Below are 19,301 nucleotides of genomic sequence, written 5' to 3' on the forward strand. Positions count from 1 at the left end.
ATCTTTAAAGCATGAGAAATTTGGTAGCGACTTTATGAGCAATTTTGATGAAATGACATTGATAAATGACCTCAGTTCTCAGATTATTAATTATAAGAACTCAACTGAAGAAAAACAGAAATAAAATCTTAATCCAAACCAATGGAATGATTCATTGGACTGCATTTGATAACCACTGCTTTGTTTCCAACATTTTGTGCAGGTAGATTTAGTAAGCTTTTTAAAAAAGGCACGAAGGCCTTCATCTACAAAAATTAGGGTAGTTTAAGAAAGCTCTGTATCTAATGTTTCCCAGCTTTCAAGTAGATCAGATAGAACTGGAATCTTAATATGATGCAAACATGACAATTCCCAATTTCTTTACCCCTGCTGTGTTGCTTTTTTTCATAAACCCAACTGCCTCTACCTGCAGAACAGGATCAAATTTCTTAGTCACTAAACTCCACCACGAAACCACCTCAAAAGGGACCTGACTCCCACCAACCATGAAAGAACAAGATACACTACAAAGTGAAAAACAGATGCTTTTATTTATTGTATTGAAAACAACTTAATAAAATTTGCATCTCTACATATGGGAAACTGCTTTAACTGGGAAAACAGCTATTGCATGGGAAAACATATGCAAACTAGCATCACTGTCTCTAGACTAGGTTCTTCTTATTGATCTCATGTCATCATAAGGCAACAGCAGCTTCTAGAAAATGGAGAAACAGCAAAGTCCTGCAGTGGAGCTATAATTAAGGTTGAACCATACATTCCACTAATCCTGCAACTTTCCTACTATCATTTTTCTGCCTATACAATCCTGCTTCTTATAGGATGAACACCTAGCAAAACAATGTAAATTTGCTGAAAAACAAAACTACAAACAAATGAAAGAACTTAACAGAACACACAGCATTAGAGGGACTAGGAAGTGCAAGGTGTTAATATCCAGTACAAGTAATAAAGCCAAGAATTTTCTAATGCTGACCAGTCTGAACACTGAAATTAAGAATCAGTTCTTTTTACTTCTCTAGGAGTGATTCTAGCTCTTCTTGCAAAGAGCTGAGTTGCTCCTTTTCTCGGTCTTCCTTTTGTTTGAGCTCATCCAGTACAGCCTGAAATCTGTTCTTGAGAGCCAGATTTTCCACTTTCATGATGAGATCCTCTTGTCGTTTTGCCCTGTCCTGGGTCTCTTGGAGCTTGCCTTTCATGTTGTCAATCTGCTTCTGAATTCCCATAACCAGCTGATTGGTTCCCTCATTTTCCTGGTGCTGTTCATCTGATTCATTTAGCTTGTCCTGTAGTTGTCTCTCCAGATCTTCCTCAGTGTCAATGATGTTTATATCTTCTTCATCTTGATGCTGGGTCTCATCTTCATCCTCACTGCTGCTGCTGAGGTCATTGAATATCTCCCGAAGCTCATCATGTTCTAATGAGTCATGGCCCTGCCTGTGACCAGACATTCCTGGAGAAGAGATATCCAGGCCTTGATTTTCTGCCTCCTTTGTTTCATCTTCAGCAATTATTTCCCACCGAGTACTAACAGCTTCAGCATCTGTACTCAGCAATCGTTTCACTTCTTTTTCCACATCTGGAGATTCAATATATTTCTTCTTTGCTGTCTTCCGGAACCTTCTCTTCCTGACATTCTTCAGAGGCAGAGTAATTCCGTGGTTCCAGATAAACTTCTTCTCTTTGTCCTTATCCTTTTTCTTGCTTGCTTTAGGATCAGTGCTAGCAACTGGCTCCTCCACAGGTGGATAGAGATCACCATCAACTGTGGATACAAGCATCTGACAGATATCAGCCGTCTTGTAAAAGGTTTTCTTATCAATGGTTTTCAAGCTTTCCATAACACAAGGCAGGTCTACCAATTTTGAGGCCAATGGAACACGGTCCACTCTGACGATTCCATGACGCCCATCAGGATGTAACTCAATTGTCAGTCTGTCCTTGAGGTTGACATGACCAGACTGTACTGCCCTTCTCACAGTAGAGGCATATTCTGGAGGCAGACGTAAGATAAACTGGCTCTCCAGTTCGTGAGGAGCATCATCTTTGCTTTTACTCATTTTTATTTCTTTGTGACTCACTTCTCCAATAAATGATGGTTACCGTAAAAAGTTCCAGCTACTGCAACAGTTTAAAACACCAGTTCGCTATGAATTGAAATATTTTAATTACAGGAAGTCCTCTGTAGATCAGAAGCTTAGCGTCTACTTTGCCTTCGTTTTTATTTAAGCTCCAAGTCTTTTCTCTAAATATACTGTGACCAAATACCAGTCGTTAACACAAAGGCTTATTCACAGACTTAAGTTCATTAAATCAGATGCAATGCCAAGTCCCAACCTCTAGGTGCCGCTGCCCGACAACGCGGAGACAGCTACCTAGCTAGGAAGCAGGAAAGCAAATGGCGGCTCCCGCGGAACGGTTTTCGGCCCAGAAAGGCCAGCAGAGATACTCTCAATTTACAAACTCTCCCGGAACAGACACTCAAAACATCAGGGCTCAGTGAGCTCTCTTCGCCTCGGGTACTTACAATCCAGTGACGATTATAAGTTCAGTTTCACCGGGCCGGAGCGAAGGGAAGAGGAGGCCGCAAGGAGCAAAGCGGGAGGCAGCCGAGCGTCTCCTTGTCGTTTCCTTAATTCTTCCTGCCGCTTGGCAGAGTGATCCACTATCGATTACTGATGAAAGCCCAGGATGGGCAACGCGAAATCTTGCCGAGAGGCGCAGCTCGGAGAACCAGACCCCGCACCTCGCCGGCCCTCCGTTCGACCGCTTGCCCAGAGAAAACGGAAGTGCTACGTCACGACGCGGGGCGGGAGGTGGATGTGAGTGACAGCCCCTCCGGCCGGAAGGGCGGAGCCCCGGCGCGCGCAGGCGCAATAGCGCAATTACGCTGCCCAGCGTGAAACTCGTCTTTTCGCGAGAACTTGCTTTTCTGGGATGAAAATGATAGTGTTTTCGAAGAGCTGTTGGTTTCAAACTATTTAGAGCTTGGAAGTTACAAGAAAGACACGGATTCGTCCCCCGCTAAGCCAGCACTTTTAAGGGATCGCTGTGGGGCCGGATGGCTTCTCGACTTCCGGGTGATTCCGGGAGATGGGGGACGCCTGGCAGTAAGCGTCTTTGCTTCTGGAAACATCTCGGATGCTTCCTAGGGTCTAGCCAATCTGGTGCCAATACAAGAATGTGTAGCTACTATACAATGGATTTTAAAGAACCCAAATCAATGGAGTGAGGAGGACATGGAGCTCACTATATAATTCTAAACCTCTCTATGTTTGTTTGTTTGTTTGTTTTGGAAATGGAGTCTAGGCTGTCACCCAGGCTTGAGTGTAGTGGCACAATATTGGCTCACTGCAATCTGCACCTCCAGAGTTCAAGCGATTCTCCTGCCTCAGCCTCTTGAGTAGCTGGGATTACAGGCACCTTCCACTACCCCAGCTAAGTTTTGTATTTTTAGTAGAGAAGGGGTTTCACCATGTTGGCCAGGCTGGTCTCGAACTCCTGACCTGAGGTGATTTGCCTGTCTTGGCCTCCCAAAGTACTGGGATTATAGGTGTGAGCCACCGTGCCTGGCCCAAAGTCTGTATTTTGTTTAATATAATTCCCTGTAGGGGAATTGTGCCTCTGGGTTTCCTTCTGTTCTGTAATACTCCTGAGGAGACAAGGGTGATTCCTTTTTATATACTTGATTTAGATGTAAATGTAAACAGAGAAGGAAGTGTTCTTCTGCAAGCACAGGTTCATTTTGGACAGAATTGTCTGATAGACTGAGCATCTGGTTAAAGTAGACATAATTGAAGTATTGTTTCCTGCTTCTCATGTACAAGTAATTTTAAATACTTTGACATTTTTTTTAACTCCACCTCTACTATTTTGCTGTTTTGTGCTTGTCTTTTCTTTGGAGGGTCAGGTATTCATCAACATATTTTTAGTATTTTGACATAACTGGGTAACAGTTGGTACTTATTTCTATTTATTTCCATTTATTTTTAAAATATCTGGTAGAGCATCAAGGCCATTAACATTTAATTTCTATCCTCTAAAATATTACCAATTGCCCCTAAATTTAAGAGAATTCTCTTAAGATGTAATTAACATGTCCAAAATTCACTTTATTCCTGTATGATTGAAAACTCCATGATAGTGATCTTTTTCTATCCTGGTCATTGTGTCCCAGTGCCTAGTACCAGAACATGGGAGATACACAAAAAATATTTGTTAATTGAATGAAAAAATTGATCTATCTAGAAAGATCATAGTCTTAAATCCTATAGTGATTTGTGAGAGAAAATACATTCTTTGTCACTTTAAAATGAGATAGAGCCACTTTACATACATTTCCTCTCTAGTCAAGGACAATGCTAATTGTTATGAGGTGGGGAGGTTTGCTAATAGTGTGTGTGAATGTAGTTTAGCTAGAATGAGATACTGTCGTGGGAGGAAATTAAAATGACCTGAGGTTAGTTTGGTTCTTAATGTTAATTTTAAAAGAGAAAGTATGCCCTTCCAGATAACTGTAAATTATTTCTCTTTGCTTATAATGTGTTGAAGAATGTTAGCTGACTTACCTATACCTCTTTTTCAAAGATAAAGCTTTTTCTACTACAGGCATGAGCCACCTCGCCTGGCCATGTTTTATTTAGCCATATAAAATGTGAAGTAATTATACTTGAAAATAATCCAAATATTACTCAGCATCTTCCCTATGAGTTTTATGATGCTCAAATATTCTTATCATAGAAGTTAACTTGAAATAAATTGTATCCAATTTTTCATTTTCCAAAATTACTATATATTTTAGTTTCTAAACCTTTTTTTACATGGAATATTGCCAGACATAGTTAAAAGGATTAACTAAGGTTTTCTTAATGTATCTAACTCCTTCAGTCCTAAAATATATTTTCTGCTTTTGAGTTTAACACATTTTCTATATGTTGTTTTTAGGAGAGGAAATTATATTGACCCTAAATATTTTTTAAAATTGGGTTTATCAGTAAACATTAAGATAATCTGCTGGGTGCAGTGGCTCATGCCTGTAATCCCAGCACTTTGGGAGGCCAAGGCAGGTGGATTGCTTGAGGTCAGGAATTCAAGACCAGCCGCTCCAACTTGGTGAAACCCCGTCTCTACTAAAAATATTTTTAAAAATTAGCCAGGCTTGGCAGCAGGCACCTGTAATCCCAGCTACTCGGGAGACTGAGGCAGGAGAATTGCTTGAACCTGGGAAGCAAAGGTTGCAGTGAGCCAAGATTGTGCCATTGCACCCCAGCCTGGGCAACACTGGAGCAAAACTCCATCTCAAAAAAAAAAAAAAAAAAGATAATGTGATGTGGCAGACCTCTGTCTATCACTAAGGCCTAAGGCCTCTGCCACATCACATTATCTTAATGTCTACTGATAAATCCCCAGTTTTTTTTTTTTTTTAAATTCCATTAGACATTCAGAAAAACTCTGAATTGATGAATTACACTCCTGTGGTTGTTGCATGGAATATCTGTGATAGTAGTGAACAAAAGATTTGGGGAGAGCAATAAATTCCCCGGTGTGGTAACAAGTCCTCCAAAGGCTTCCTGCCTGTCATTAAGGAGTGTGGCAATCAGGTTACTAATAATTGTGTATGTTTGAAAATTCCATTTAATACACGTTCTAGTTCCTTAAAGGGCTCCAAAGTATAAGCAGCCCTTTAATACACTTTTTAGTTCTTTAAAGGGCTGCTTATACTTTGGAGGTTAAATTATGGGTGATGCGAGAAATCCTGCTTATATTTAGGAGCTAGAAAATTATAGGGGTGAGGAAATAGCAAATACCACAGAAAAGCCAACTTACATATTGCTATATCACCATATATTTTAAAGGTAAAAAGGCTAACTAAAAATATATAGCAGTTCCTGTATCTAGTAGGATGTTTTCTATAGGAAAAACATTAAAATCTAATTTACACTGGTTTAAAGGGTAAGAAAATCTATGATCCCAAAAAACAGGTAGTCCAGCGCAGCTTTGTCCAATAGAAATATAATGTGGGCCACAGATGGTGAGCCATAGATGTGATTTTAGATTATCTGGTAGCCACATTCAAATAGCAAAAAGAAACAGGTGAAACTTCAATAATTTTAATCCAGCATATCTAAGATATAATTGCAACATATTTTTACAATAATGTAAATATATTAATAATACATTTTACATTCTTGTTTTGTACTAAATCTTCAACACCTAGTGTGTGTTTTGCATTTACAGCACATCTCAGTTTAGACTAGCTGCATTTCAAGTTCTCAGGGACCACATGTGGCTGGTTGTTACTCTAGTGGACAGGCAGGTCTAGAAGTTTCAGTGCCTCTAGGCCAGATACAATCATGGTATAGCACAAATTGTTTTTTCTTCCTAATTTTGAAGAATAAGCACTTATTTATACTTTTTCTATTATTGTTTCAGCTCTGCTTTCCTCTCCTTGTAGAATTCCAAAGGCTGCAGTCACAAGATACCAGCCAGCAGCAATAACTGGAGAACTTTCTTCCTTGTCCGTGACAAGAGAGTCACTCTCCCCAAGCAGTCTTTCAATCCAATTGGGCCAACTTAGGCCATGTTCCTATTCTTGGCTCATTAATACTCACTATGGAAATACCCTAAGCCTGTGTTTCTGAAAATGGGGAGAGGTGAAGAGACATTTGGTAATGTCTGGAGATATTTATGGTTGTCACAACTGTGGGGGGTGGGTCCTACTGGTATCTAGTACATAGAGGCCAGGGATACTGCTGAACATTCTACAAGGCACAGAACAGCTCCCCACCACAAAGAATTATATGGCTCAAAATAGTACCAAGGTTGAGAAACCTTGCTTATTATTTTAAGTCTGTATTCCTAACTAAGCACTGTCAAGAGGATGAGATTATCATTATTAGATTAAATTTATCAGAACCTACTACAGCTCTGAATAGGTTCTGCTTCCCTAGGTACATGAAGGGTGAAAACCTAAACTAAAAGGAAGTGTTACAAGAGGAAAAAGGGCATGAACAACCAATAGTATCCATAAATGAGCTGATTATTTTTGTAATTATAAAAGTATATATCTATTTTTAAAGTATGGATAAGCATCGAATGTAAATTCTTTATATCAGTAGTTACATAATGCAGTTACTCAATTTTACATTTTTATCAGTATTTTCCACCTTTTATAGTGAAATTTTCTCCTTTAATATATTGAATTTACAGTGAATTTTTTATAATAATTTTTTACAGTGGATAATTTCTTGAGTAGCCATTTTCATGAAAAATAAGTTTCAATAGTGTGTCATCTTGAAAAGAAAACATCAAGAGGGAAAAATTTGTAAGAATTCTTAGTCGAATTTTAATGAATTTTAGTATGGGTGCGGTGGCTCACGCCTGTCATCCCAGCACTTTGGGAGGCCGAGGCGGACGAATTACCTGAGGTCAGGAGTTCGAGACCATCCTGGCCAACATGGCAAAACCCCGTTTCTACTAAAAATACAAAAATTAGTCGAGCGTCGTGGCGTGTAGCTGTAGTCCTAGCTACTCGGGAGCCTGAGGCAGGAGAATTGTTTGAACCCTTGAGGCGGAGGTTGCAGTGAGCCGTAATCACGCCACTGCACTCTAGCCTGGGTGACAAAGCAAGACTCTGTCTCAAAAAAAAAAAAAAGAATTTTAATAAAACGTTTGCATTAAATTTTGTGAAATGATGATTTTGTTAATATTTTATCAAAAATAATGATTTGCACCCTTCTTAGTAAAGCAGCTGGTATTTTAAAATATGTCTTGAGAAAAAAGCCGATACAGTCTCTTGTGAGGACCTTGAAAACTAACCTGCTAGGGATATCATACTGGGCCTCTGGGTGCCGCTGTCCGCCAATCCGTGGCTGGAGGGAAACAAAGCAATCCACTGACGCAGCAGTCCCCGCAGGCTTTTTAGAAACACTATAGGAGAGGACTCTGCCTGCTGTCTCTCTCGCAATCTGCTCTAAATATCTCGGTCAGGAATCTCACGATGTCTAGTGACCCAGAGTGAGGAGCTGCCTTTTATTCCTGAGCATCGCAGGGAGCAGGAAGCAGGGAGCAACGGTAGAGAGAGGTATTCGGATCTGAGTACCAGCAAGAAGAAGAAACAGAGGAAGAAGTCCCCCATAAGGAAGGTGTGAGGAGTGCAGGAATCGCTGTTTCCCTGCCTGAGGTCTTTATTCTACGTAGCTGATATGCTGTAAGATTCTGGAGGAGAAGGCTAGGGGTTGAAAGGTTGGTAATCTCTCAGAAGATCTGTGTCTCGGTGACGGGAAAAACTACGGGTAAGTGCTGAGAAGCCTCTCTTTACATACAGCTGGAGAATGAGCCAGAGAGGAGCTTGAGAATGACAGGATAGATCTAGCAGTTATGCCCAAGGAAGACCCTCGGCCATTTGAATTTGAAGGTACTGAAAAATCATATAAATGTTTTTCATACAAACGTATGCATCTTGGATATAAATAAAATGGCTTTTAGCACACGTTTTGGAAATTCTGGAAAACATCTTAATAAGAGGAACTTGTACTCTTAAGCCCGCAGTAGATTTTGAACACTGGCAGTAACTCTGTACAAATATATCAGATTAATTTTAATAGCCATCTCCTCTTCCCCTAGAAGTAAAGGAGAGTACTACAGCAGTATGTACTCTGAATTGCTGCTATTGAAGAATCCCTGAGCCTGTGCAGTGGGGCACTCCTGTGGTCCCTGTTACTCAGGAGGCTGAGGCAGGAGGATTGCTTGATGCCAGCTAGAGGCTGCAGTGCGCTATGAGCACAACTGTGAATAGCCACTGCATTCCAGCCTCAGTAACATAGCCAGACCCCATCTCTTAGAAAAGAAAAGAGAAAAGAAAAAAAAAGAAACCCTGAACTAGAGGAGCAGAGCTGCCACCATTTAGTGATGGGGAGGGGGCAGAACAGCTCAGGGCAAGACACAGGCCTTGGATGCCAATGCCAGTCATCAGATATTGAGCAATGTGTAAGTGGGGTTAGCCTGCAGGAGAACATGCCCACCACCTCCTCCTCTTCATTCTTCAGGTGATCCCCAATGACCTAGACAATATCTTCAATATAGAGTTCTCCTGATCTTTCTACACAATTTTACAGGGCATACAGAATATATTTCCTGTCCAATAATGACAGAAATACTTGATTCTGAAGAGTAACAGTTACAGCATGGAATATAAGACTGGAGGCAGTTTGAGGGCCCACTTCAGAGTCCTGGTTGAAATGAATGCAGTCAGTGCAGGTAACTTTCAGTTCAGCGTCTAGTCCTATCAGAGGTAAGAACTGTGGTTGCCCTAACCAAAACAATAGGACTAAGAGACCTTAAATGAAAGATGAAAATTATTATAGAGAGAAATGATCATACTGACAAACAATTCACCTCCAAGAATTATGATGTAATTCTTTGTCAGCTACTCACAGATGGAATTCTAAACTGGTAGCAGACCCTGAAGAACAATGTCACCATCAGAACCACCAACAAGGACAAACTGTCCCTCTCCTGCATCACCCTGCATATCATCGGCATCCACAAAAATGCTCATTCTTCAACAAGCCTCCTGTTTCTTTTGGGTGACTGGGAACACTACCCAGAACCTCCATCACATACTTTAGCACTTCCCACCCTGACTTAGGGTCCCATATGCCTCCTGTTTCTTCTTGACCAGTGACCTGCCACTGTGGGCACTGTCATTCTGCATGTCAGTGAGTGCAAAGTGCTGTGGTGTTCATGCAGACTATCTTTGAGCTGACTCTGCGGGCCAGTGACCAGGGTTCAACTTGCTCAGTGTCATCCTGAACTTGCATGTGATGGTGGATGACCATTGTGAAAATGCAAGGACACTACGCCAGGAGTTACAGCCAGGTGGGGCCCTCTTTGATGCTGCACCACTCACAATGCAACCGAGCTATCCCATCACCAAAGTGGACACCAGCTGGGGCACAAAGGCTGACTGTCCGTGCTTCAGGTCAGCTAATGTGGCTCTTCAAACTAGGGATGTGCACAAGCTAGATGCGTGCTGTGTCACTGTGGGTAACAGAGATGCAACCTGCCAAGGTTTGTTGGTCACCATGCTCAATGGTGAATCATCACGCTGTACCTGGTTGCTGCTCACAGTTTGCAGGAGTTGCTGCCAGACCTCAGCAATCACCCAGCACCCAACAGCAGGCAACAGACAGCACCCAACAGCTGTAGTTTAACCTGGGATGGCCATTGCCTTGATCTCCATGCTATTTCTCCTCAGTGTGACTCTGGCCATCTTTCTGAACCTGCAATGCCCTCTATAGCCCCATTGCCTGGGGCTGCTTTCAGCCAGATCTCTGGTCCAAGCCTGGATATGGAGTTGTCTCCAACTTAAAGGAAGGAAATTTGCCGTGTTCCTACAACGTATGTGTGGCTTTAGATATTTTTAAAATCTTAATGTCTTTAAATTAACTCAAGAAACAGCTTTCAACCAGATATTCTCTGCAGTGCCAGCTATGAAGCTTTGTTTTGTTTTGTTTTTGTTTTTGTAGAAACGGGGTTCACTATGTTGATCAAGCTGGTCTCAAACTCCTGGCCTCAAGTGATCTGCCCACCTTGGCCTCCTAAAGTACTGGGATTGCAGGCATGAGCCACTGTGCCTGGCCAGCAATGAAGCTTTAAATGTTACATTTGATTCAAATGTATTTGTGTAATATTTTAACATTTTTATTTTATACTTATCATCCTTTTATAAATCACTCCTGCGTGTTTTTGGTTGCTGAGAGTAGGGAGCCCTACAGGTTTACTTGCTAGTTCTTATGTATATTTTAATTTGCCTCATTAGCTCACAGTTTCTTTGGGGAAAAGTTTGTGCCTATTAATGTGTATTCTGGAAAGTTACGTTCTCTGTTAAAGAGTTCCTTCCTTGCAGTATCAAAGGTGATTTATTGCATCTTTAAATTTCTACTCTTTGGCTCCATATACTTGTCTTTGAGAAGCTGAGAAACTGTAGATTTAGTTATATAAGAACTAAAATTCTCTTTCCAAAAACTATTCTTGAGACCTTTCGTTGTTTTCTTTCTTTCCTTATTTTTAACTTTTCTCAGTCATGGTGTCATTGGGTTGGCTCGCTCAATTTGTTCCTGAAGATATCAGACTCTGGAGTGCGGATAGCATGCTTCTCTAACTTTGGGGTAAAGATAAGTAAGTCACTCTAAGCCTGAGACATTTTAATTAGTAACCCTTTGCTAATACTGCAGTGATTAAAAGAAAGAAGGCCACATCCTCATCTTAACTGGTTAAAAAGTACTGTTAGGAGAAAACCAACTTCTCTTGGAGAAAATATTAAGCACAATTACAGGGGAATACATATTATAAGAGACAATCTAAAAATAAAGATGAGACCATTTTTCTTTTCAGCTGTGAAGAATAATATCATAGACTGACTCTGAAATTTGAAATCTAAATTATATATTCATGTGACTTTTCAATGAAATTCCAAGAGCCCAGTTTTATTTTTTTCCAAAATGTATTACCTTTGGGTGAATCTTAAGAATTTTTTAAAACCTACATAATGCAAAGACACTTCAAAAAAAGAAGAGGAAAAATAAGGATATGGTTAAACCATGCCCTTCAAAATCCCAAGGTTTCTGATAAATATTCAAATCATAATGGGAAGGAAATGGGATGGTACAATTTTTTTAAAGTCTAGCTTATATTCTAAAAGATTATCTTTCCCTCCAAGACTTTTCATCCTCTAGTCAAAGGAGAGCTGCTCTATGTGGCCTGGGAAATTATCAAGTGGTCAAGCTTTACTACAGAAAAAGTGGAGAGATGATTTTGTCCTCATTGTGATGTTAGGTTTTTACTATCATTCCCTGAATAGCAAACAAGGAAAGCAGATAGCATGAAAATACTAAGATTCTCCTGTATATTTCAATTTGGTGACATTTAGGCACATTTAAGGAAGTGAACATATAGTTTCTCCTTTTCATACATATATTGTAGAATGATTTCCTTGACAATAGACTAAAACTTAAGAAAATATTAAGTTAATGAGAAAGTTTTAAGTATTTTCTAGGAATGCAGTAACTGGTTAGGACTCTGGGTGCCGCTGTTCACTAATCTGGTAGATACAGGCAGTACACACACTTCAGGAGGAGGGGGGGAAAAAAAAAAGCTCTTGTGCCTCTTAGAACCTCCATAACCGCCAGATTGAAAACAGACTGTCCAAGACTGCCTAAATCCTACTTCTGGATGACTCTCCACTCAGAATTCTCCGGAAAATTGGGTTAATTTCAGCTCAGAAAAGCAGGAACGATACCCTTGGTACTGGACTGGAAGAAAACTACGAAGTGAGAGAGCCATGAAGATTCAGAAAAAGCTGACCGGCTGCAGCAGGCTGATGCTTCTGTGTCTTTCTCTGGAGCTGCTGTTGGAAGCTGGGGCTGGGAATATTCACTACTCAGTGCCGGAAGAGACAGACAAAGGTTCCTTCGTGGGCAACATTGCCAAGGACCTAGGGCTACAACCCCAGGAGCTGGCAGATCGCGGAGTCCGCATCGTCTCCAGAGGTAGGATGCCGCTTTTCGCTCTGAATCCTAGAAGTGGCAGCTTGATCACCGCGGGCAGGATAGACCGGGAAGAGCTCTGCGCTCAGCGCATGCCATGTCTCGTGAGTTTTAATATCCTTGTTGAGGATAAAATGAAGCTTTTCCCTGTTGAAGTAGAAATAATTGATATTAATGACAACACTCCCCAATTTCAGTTAGAGGAACTGGAGTTTAAAATGAATGAAATAACCACTCCAGGTACCAGAATCTCATTGCCATTTGGACAAGACCTTGATGTGGGTGTGAACTCACTCCAGAGCTACCAACTCAGTTCTAACCCTCATTTCTCCCTGGATGTGCAACAGGGAGCCGATGGGCCCCAACATCCAGAGATGGTGCTGCGGAGTCCCCTAGACAGAGAAGAAGAAGCTGTCCACCACCTCATCCTCACAGCTTCTGATGGGGGTGACCCAGTCCGTTCAGGGACCCTCAGAATTTACATTCAGGTGGTGGATGCAAATGACAATCCTCCAGCATTTACTCAGGCACAATACCATATGAATGTCCCTGAAAACGTGCCACTGGGCACTCGACTGCTCATGGTAAATGCCACCGACCCTGATGAGGGATCTAATGGGAAAGTAACATACTCCTTTCACAATGTAGACCACAGAGTGGCCCAAATATTTCATTTAGATTCTTACACAGGAGAAATATCAAATAAAGAACCACTAGATTTCGAAGAATACAAAATTTATTCAATGGAAGTTCAAGCCCAGGATGGTGCGGGGCTCATGACTAGAGCTAAGGTACTGATCAAAGTTTTAGATGTAAATGACAATGCCCCAGAAGTGACCATCACCTCTGTCACCACTGCAGTTCCAGAAAACTTTCCTCCTGGGACCATAATTGCTCTTATCAGTGTGCATGACCAGGACTCAGGAGACAATGGCTACACCACATGTTTCATTCCTGGAAATTTACCCTTTAAATTGGAAAAGTTAGTTGATAATTATTACCGTTTAGTGACTGAAAGAACACTGGACAGAGAACTTATCTCTGGGTACAACATCACAGTAACAGCAACAGACCAAGGAACTCCAGCTCTATCTACTGAAACTCACATTTCACTGCTAGTGACAGATATCAATGACAACTCCCCAGTCTTCCATCAGGACTCCTACTCTGCCTACATTCCCGAAAATAACCCCAGAGGAGCCTCCATCTTCTCTGTGAGGGCCCACGACTCGGACAGCAATGAGAATGCACAAATCGCTTACTCCCTAATAGAGGACACCATCCAGGGAGCACCCCTATCTGCCTACGTCTCCATCAACTCCGACACTGGGGTCCTGTATGCGTTGCGATCCTTCGACTACGAGCAGTTCCGGGACTTGCAACTGAAAGTGATGGCGCAGGACAGTGGGGACCCGCCCCTCAGCAGCAACGTGTCGCTGAACCTGTTCGTGCTGGACCAGAACGACAATGCGCCTGAGATCCTGTACCCCGCCCTCCCCACAGATGGTTCCACAGGAGTGGAGCTAGCGCCCCGCTCCGCAGAGCCCGGCTACCTGGTGACCAAGGTGGTGGCAGTGGACAGAGACTCGGGCCAGAACGCTTGGCTATCCTACCGCCTGCTCAAGGCCAGCGAACCGGGACTCTTCGCGGTGGGGCTGCACACGGGCGAGGTGCGCACGGCGCGAGCCCTGCTGGACAGAGACGCGCTCAAGCAGAGCCTCGTGGTGGCCGTCCAGGACCACGGCCAGCCCCCTCTCTCCGCCACTGTCACGCTTACCGTGGCCGTGGCAGACAGGATCCCCGACATCCTGGCCGACCTGGGCAGCCTCGAGCCCTCCGCCAAACCCAACGATTCGGACCTCACTCTGTACCTGGTGGTGGCGGTGGCCGCGGTCTCCTGCGTCTTCCTGGCCTTTGTCATCGTGCTGCTGGCGCTCAGGCTTCGGCGCTGGCACAAGTCACGTCTGCTGCAGGCTTCGGGAGGCGGCTTAGTGCCCGGCTCGCACTTTGTGGGCGTGGACGGGGTTCGGGCTTTCCTGCAGACCTATTCCCACGAGGTCTCCCTCACTGCGGACTCGCGGAAGAGCCACCTGATTTTCCCCCAGCCCAACTATGCGGACACGCTCATCAGCCAGGAGAGCTGTGAGAAAAAGGATTTTCTATCAGCACCCCAGTCTTTACTTGAAGACAAAAAGGAACCGTTTTCTCAGGTAAACTTTTGTAATGAATGTATAAGCTATCTAGAGAAAAATAATTCTTGATTTAACTTACTTGCATTCACTCTTTACTACAGATAGTTCTTCTAACCCATGTATCTTTATGGCTTTTTATTACAAGTCCTGGAAAATCACGATTAAGTGAGTCTACACGTTCATATGCAGGTATATTTATAATTGTTCTTGCATTGAAAAGGAGACTGTGATCATAATGTAGGTGGTTGGGTTGAAGGTATGTGTGAGATGCCATCTCTGTCTGGAAGGAGCACTGCATTAGAAACAGGGTGATTTAGCTTCTAACATTTTCTTACTTGCCTCTGGGTTAAAGGGTTTGATTAGAAAAGGCTCACCAATATTTAAATGTCTAATACTATTTTCAAATTTTCTTGTTATAAATACCTGCTAATTTACCCCGGAATTTAATGTAGACGTCATCTGTCAGTACACTGTGATATTTTATTTAGGGACATTTGAAGAGGTGAAGATTGTCTAAAGTAGTATTTTTAATTGTGTTCATATAAGATTATAGGGATCTATATAAACTGCAATTTTAAATTATTGTTGAATATTTTAGCCCTTTATTCTATCTTTATTATCAGATTTTTTTAAGTTTTGAGACAGGGTCTTGCTGGAGTGCAGTGGCGTGATCATGGCTCACTGCAGCCACTACCTCCTGGGCTTAAGTGATCCTCCCACCTCAGCCTCCCAAAGTGCTGATATTACAGGTGTGAGCAGTGGTGCCTGTACTGAAGAATACATCTATTTAAGTAATTTATGAAGTAACAAAGTGAACAACAGAAAATTTATCGTGCAACTTGAGAAACAGCTTTGAAGCCTCCTGACTTATTACATTATACCTGTAATGAAATCAACTAACAAAAATCAAGTATACATCCTACTTTAATGTGTGTTAACTTTTCAGAAGGAAAAAAAAGCATGGTCGGGGAGTAAGTCCATGCTTTTTTATATTTACTCTGATCCAATAAAATACAGAGATACATAAAATATAAGAGGAAAGCAAAAGCAAAGTGGTTAGCTGGTCTGAAGCCATGTGAGTTATAGTCTTGGACTTAAAAGAAGAAATTGAAGGTTAGGAAACTGCCTCCAACAATGTAATAGGGACAGAAGTGCTTCAGACTAGATAAATGACCTGGACCAGGCTTACTGCCTGAATCCAAAACAAGCAATGAGGCCCTTCAGCTGGTTAAAAAGGAACAGAAAGATGCATGAACATGCTGCCTAGCTGGGCGCAGTGGCTCACGTCTGTATTGCCAACAATTTGAGAGGCTGAGGCGGAAAGATCCCTGGAGCCCTGGAGTTCAAGACCAGCCAGACACGGTGGCCTGCAACTGTAGTCCCAGCTACGCGGGGCGGGGCGAGGCGGGGCGAGGCGGGGCGGGGCGGGCCGGCGCAGGTGCTGATGTGGCGGGATCGCTTGAGCCCAGGAAGTCAAGGCTTCAGCGAACCGCGATGGCGCCACTGCACTCCAGCCTGGGCAACAGAGCCACACCATGTTAAATAAGTAAATAAATAAATAAATAAAAATAGAAGCTGCCGCCCAATTCGTGTGGTTATAGCTTTCTTGGTAAGCTGTGTAGACCAAGAGAAAGAGACAGACACGGATGCTGGATAGAGACAGCGAACACCAAGTATCTCTCATGTGAGCTGTGGTATCCAGAATATCACTGCTGGGTATCACTAAAGCGTCATTAAGAGACCCAGTTATGGCCTGGGACCTGAGGTCAGATAGAAATTATTTATTTCAAAACCATTATAAATGAGCACTGAACCCAGGAGGGAAGGAGACAGGGACATAGTGTAGAAAAGAAAAACAAACTAAAACTGAAAATAAACAGAGCTCTTCCACTAAAAATAAATATACAAACCAAAATTTCAAAACACACATGTCTCGTAGAATTTATTGTTGCTAGTAAGAAGCTTTCAACAAACTCTTATCTTTTAAGGTAATCTCTGTTTTTTCTCTGATAACCATTGAAGACTTTCTCTCATTCTTGCTGTGTGTCTGTTGCATTTTTATTTTTATTTTTTGCTTGGTACCAAGAGTATACTCTCAATTGATAGCTAAGTTATCTCAGTTCTGGACTTTCTCAGCTCTTATAATCATAACTTTTTTCTGTGTATATACAAGTGAGCTACATTTACCTATTAAAGGACAAATATTACAAAATTAGTTGATTTTTAAAATCCATATTCTAATAATACATATACTTAAAAATACACCTAAACAGTAAAACTATGTATGTATGCACACAGAAAAAGAAAGCAGTCATGTTAATATTAATATAACAACAAAGTTGTATTTAAGGTAACAAACACAAAATGTGATTTTAAAAAATGAACTGATTATAGTTGTAAAAAGAACAGATGATCAAAAGAATATAAAAATATGAGCTTCTATTACCAAAAAATGTAGCTTAGAAAATACCAGAATATTTTAACATAATTCCATAAGAAATAATAGACCCTACAGGGAGAAAGTTCGTTAATATACAGAAGATCTAAACAACATAATTTATAAGGTTGATCTATTAGGATTCTAATAGATCTGTTCTACACACAACAAATATGGAATAGTCATCCTTGAACAGATAGACAATCTACAAGTTTATTATCTAGTCATTACAAAAAAGGGTTCAGCGAATTCCAAAGTACCAATAATATACTTGCCTTACAACACATACTTAAATCAGAAAGCAAACATTTAAAAATAGAAAAGGGGGAAAAAGTTTGGATATTTACATCCACACCCTTAAATAACCCTTGGATTTCAAAAATCACAATGACAATGACAACTACTCAGAAGAGAAGGATTTAAATATTATTTATTAAAAATTGTGAGATGCAGCTAAAACTAATTAGGAGTAAGTTTATAGACAAATGCAATAATTTTTTTTAAAAAACAAACAAAATTCCTTTTTTTTTTTTTTTGTTGAGACGGAGTCTCGCTCTGTCGCCCAGGCTGGAGTGCAGTGGCCGGATCTCAGCTCACTGCAAGCTCCACCTCCCAGGGTCACGCCATTCTCCTGCCTCAGCCTCCCAAGTAACTGGGACTACAGGCGCCTGCCACCTCACCCGGCTAGTTTTTTGTGTTTTTTTAGTAGAGACAGGGTTTCACTGTGTTAGCCAGGATGGTCTCAATCTCCTGACCTCGTGATCCGCCCGTCTCAGCCTCCCAAAGTGCTGGGATTACAGGCTTGAGCCACCCCGCCCGGCCAAAATTCTTTAAAATACATGAATTTAGCTTGCCATTTAAGAAGATAAAAAACACATAATGAGTATATACTAAAATAAAATGATGTAAAAAATAACAAAGAGATACATTTTTGAAATGCAACCATGGAAGAATTCTGAGGATAAAGTAACAGAAGCAGACAAAAAATGTTATAGTAAAACCAGTGGGGAGAAAATGAAAATTCTGTCAAGTCTAATGTTAGGACTCATTTAACAGAGCCAGGCACAATGGCATATCTAGAATCCCAGCTATTGAGTAGGCTGAGGCAGTAGGATTGCTTGAGCCCAGGAGTTTGAATCCAGCCTGGGCAGTATAACAAGACCCAACCTCTATAAAACAAAACAAACACAAACACAAAAATAAAAATTAAAAAACCAAAGCAAGATATACCATAGTAACTCTACAAGAAAACATGGTTGGTATCAATTATTTCCAATACATTTTTCTTCAGTCTTCTAAGAGGAATGGATGAAAGTAAAAATGAGAAAATTTCAACAAGGAAGGAGTCAAAAGGCAAACAGACTAAAGGGTCACCAGAAATGGGCAATTCCACTTATACCACTTACAAAAATTAATTCAAAATGGATCAAAGAAGCAATATTCAGAAGCAATAAAACCCTTTTAGCTATTACGTTTAAGAACTAAAACTATGCAACTGTCAGAAGAAAACAGGAGGAAACCTTCATAACATTGATTTTGGCAATGATTTCTTGGATATGACACCAAAAGCACAAGCAACAAAAGAAAAAATAAAGGTATACTGGACTTTATCACAATTAAAAACTATGTGCAGCAAAGAACAATATCAATAGAGTGAAAAGGCAGCCCACAGAATGACAGAAAATGTTTCCAAATCATATATCTAAGAATGGATATCCAGAATAAAGAACTCCCACAATTCAACAACAAAACCTCCCAAACAATTGGATGTTAAAATGAGCAAAGGACTTGAATAGACATTTCTCCAAAGATGATATACAAATGGCCAAAACCATATGAAAAGATGTTCAACATCACTAGTCATATGTTCAACATCACTAGTCATTAGGGAAATGCAAATCAAAACCGTAATGAGATACTACTTCACATTCGTTAGAATTGCTGTCATAAAAGAAAAGAAAATAAGTGTTAACAAGAATATGGATAAATTGGAATTCTTGTGCATTGCTGGTGAATATAAAATGATACAACTGCTGTGGAAAATGGTATGGTGATTCCTCAAAAATTTAAACATAGGATTACCATATAATCCAGCAATTCCACTCTGGTTATTACCCAAAAGAA

General features: G+C 41.0%; 2 protein-coding genes across 2 annotated transcripts; one reads left to right on the forward strand and one right to left on the reverse strand.

The window, feature by feature from the left end:
* Positions 1–507: 507 nt before the first annotated feature.
* On the reverse strand, positions 508–2,788 carry TAF7 (TAF7 RNA polymerase II, TATA box binding protein (TBP)-associated factor, 55kDa). The gene is made up of 2 exons (XM_011965111.1): positions 2,528–2,788; positions 508–2,254 (listed from the first exon to the last, which is right to left on the reverse strand). Exon 2 carries the CDS (start codon positions 2,058–2,060, stop codon positions 1,011–1,013), a length of 1,050 nt encoding a protein of 349 aa, XP_011820501.1. The 5' UTR covers positions 2,061–2,254; positions 2,528–2,788; the 3' UTR covers positions 508–1,010.
* Positions 2,789–12,114: 9,326 nt separating this feature from the next.
* On the forward strand, positions 12,115–14,897 carry LOC105528379 (protocadherin gamma-A1). Its single transcript, XM_011965112.1, has one exon. The coding sequence runs from the start codon at positions 12,344–12,346 to the stop codon at positions 14,807–14,809; it is 2,466 nt and encodes an 821-aa protein (XP_011820502.1). The 5' UTR covers positions 12,115–12,343; the 3' UTR covers positions 14,810–14,897.
* Positions 14,898–19,301: the final 4,404 nt, after the last annotated feature.

The sequence above is a fragment of the Mandrillus leucophaeus genome, unplaced genomic scaffold, assembly GCF_000951045.1.
Source record: "Mandrillus leucophaeus isolate KB7577 unplaced genomic scaffold, Mleu.le_1.0 Scaffold714, whole genome shotgun sequence".
Taxonomy (NCBI): domain Eukaryota; kingdom Metazoa; phylum Chordata; class Mammalia; order Primates; family Cercopithecidae; genus Mandrillus; species Mandrillus leucophaeus.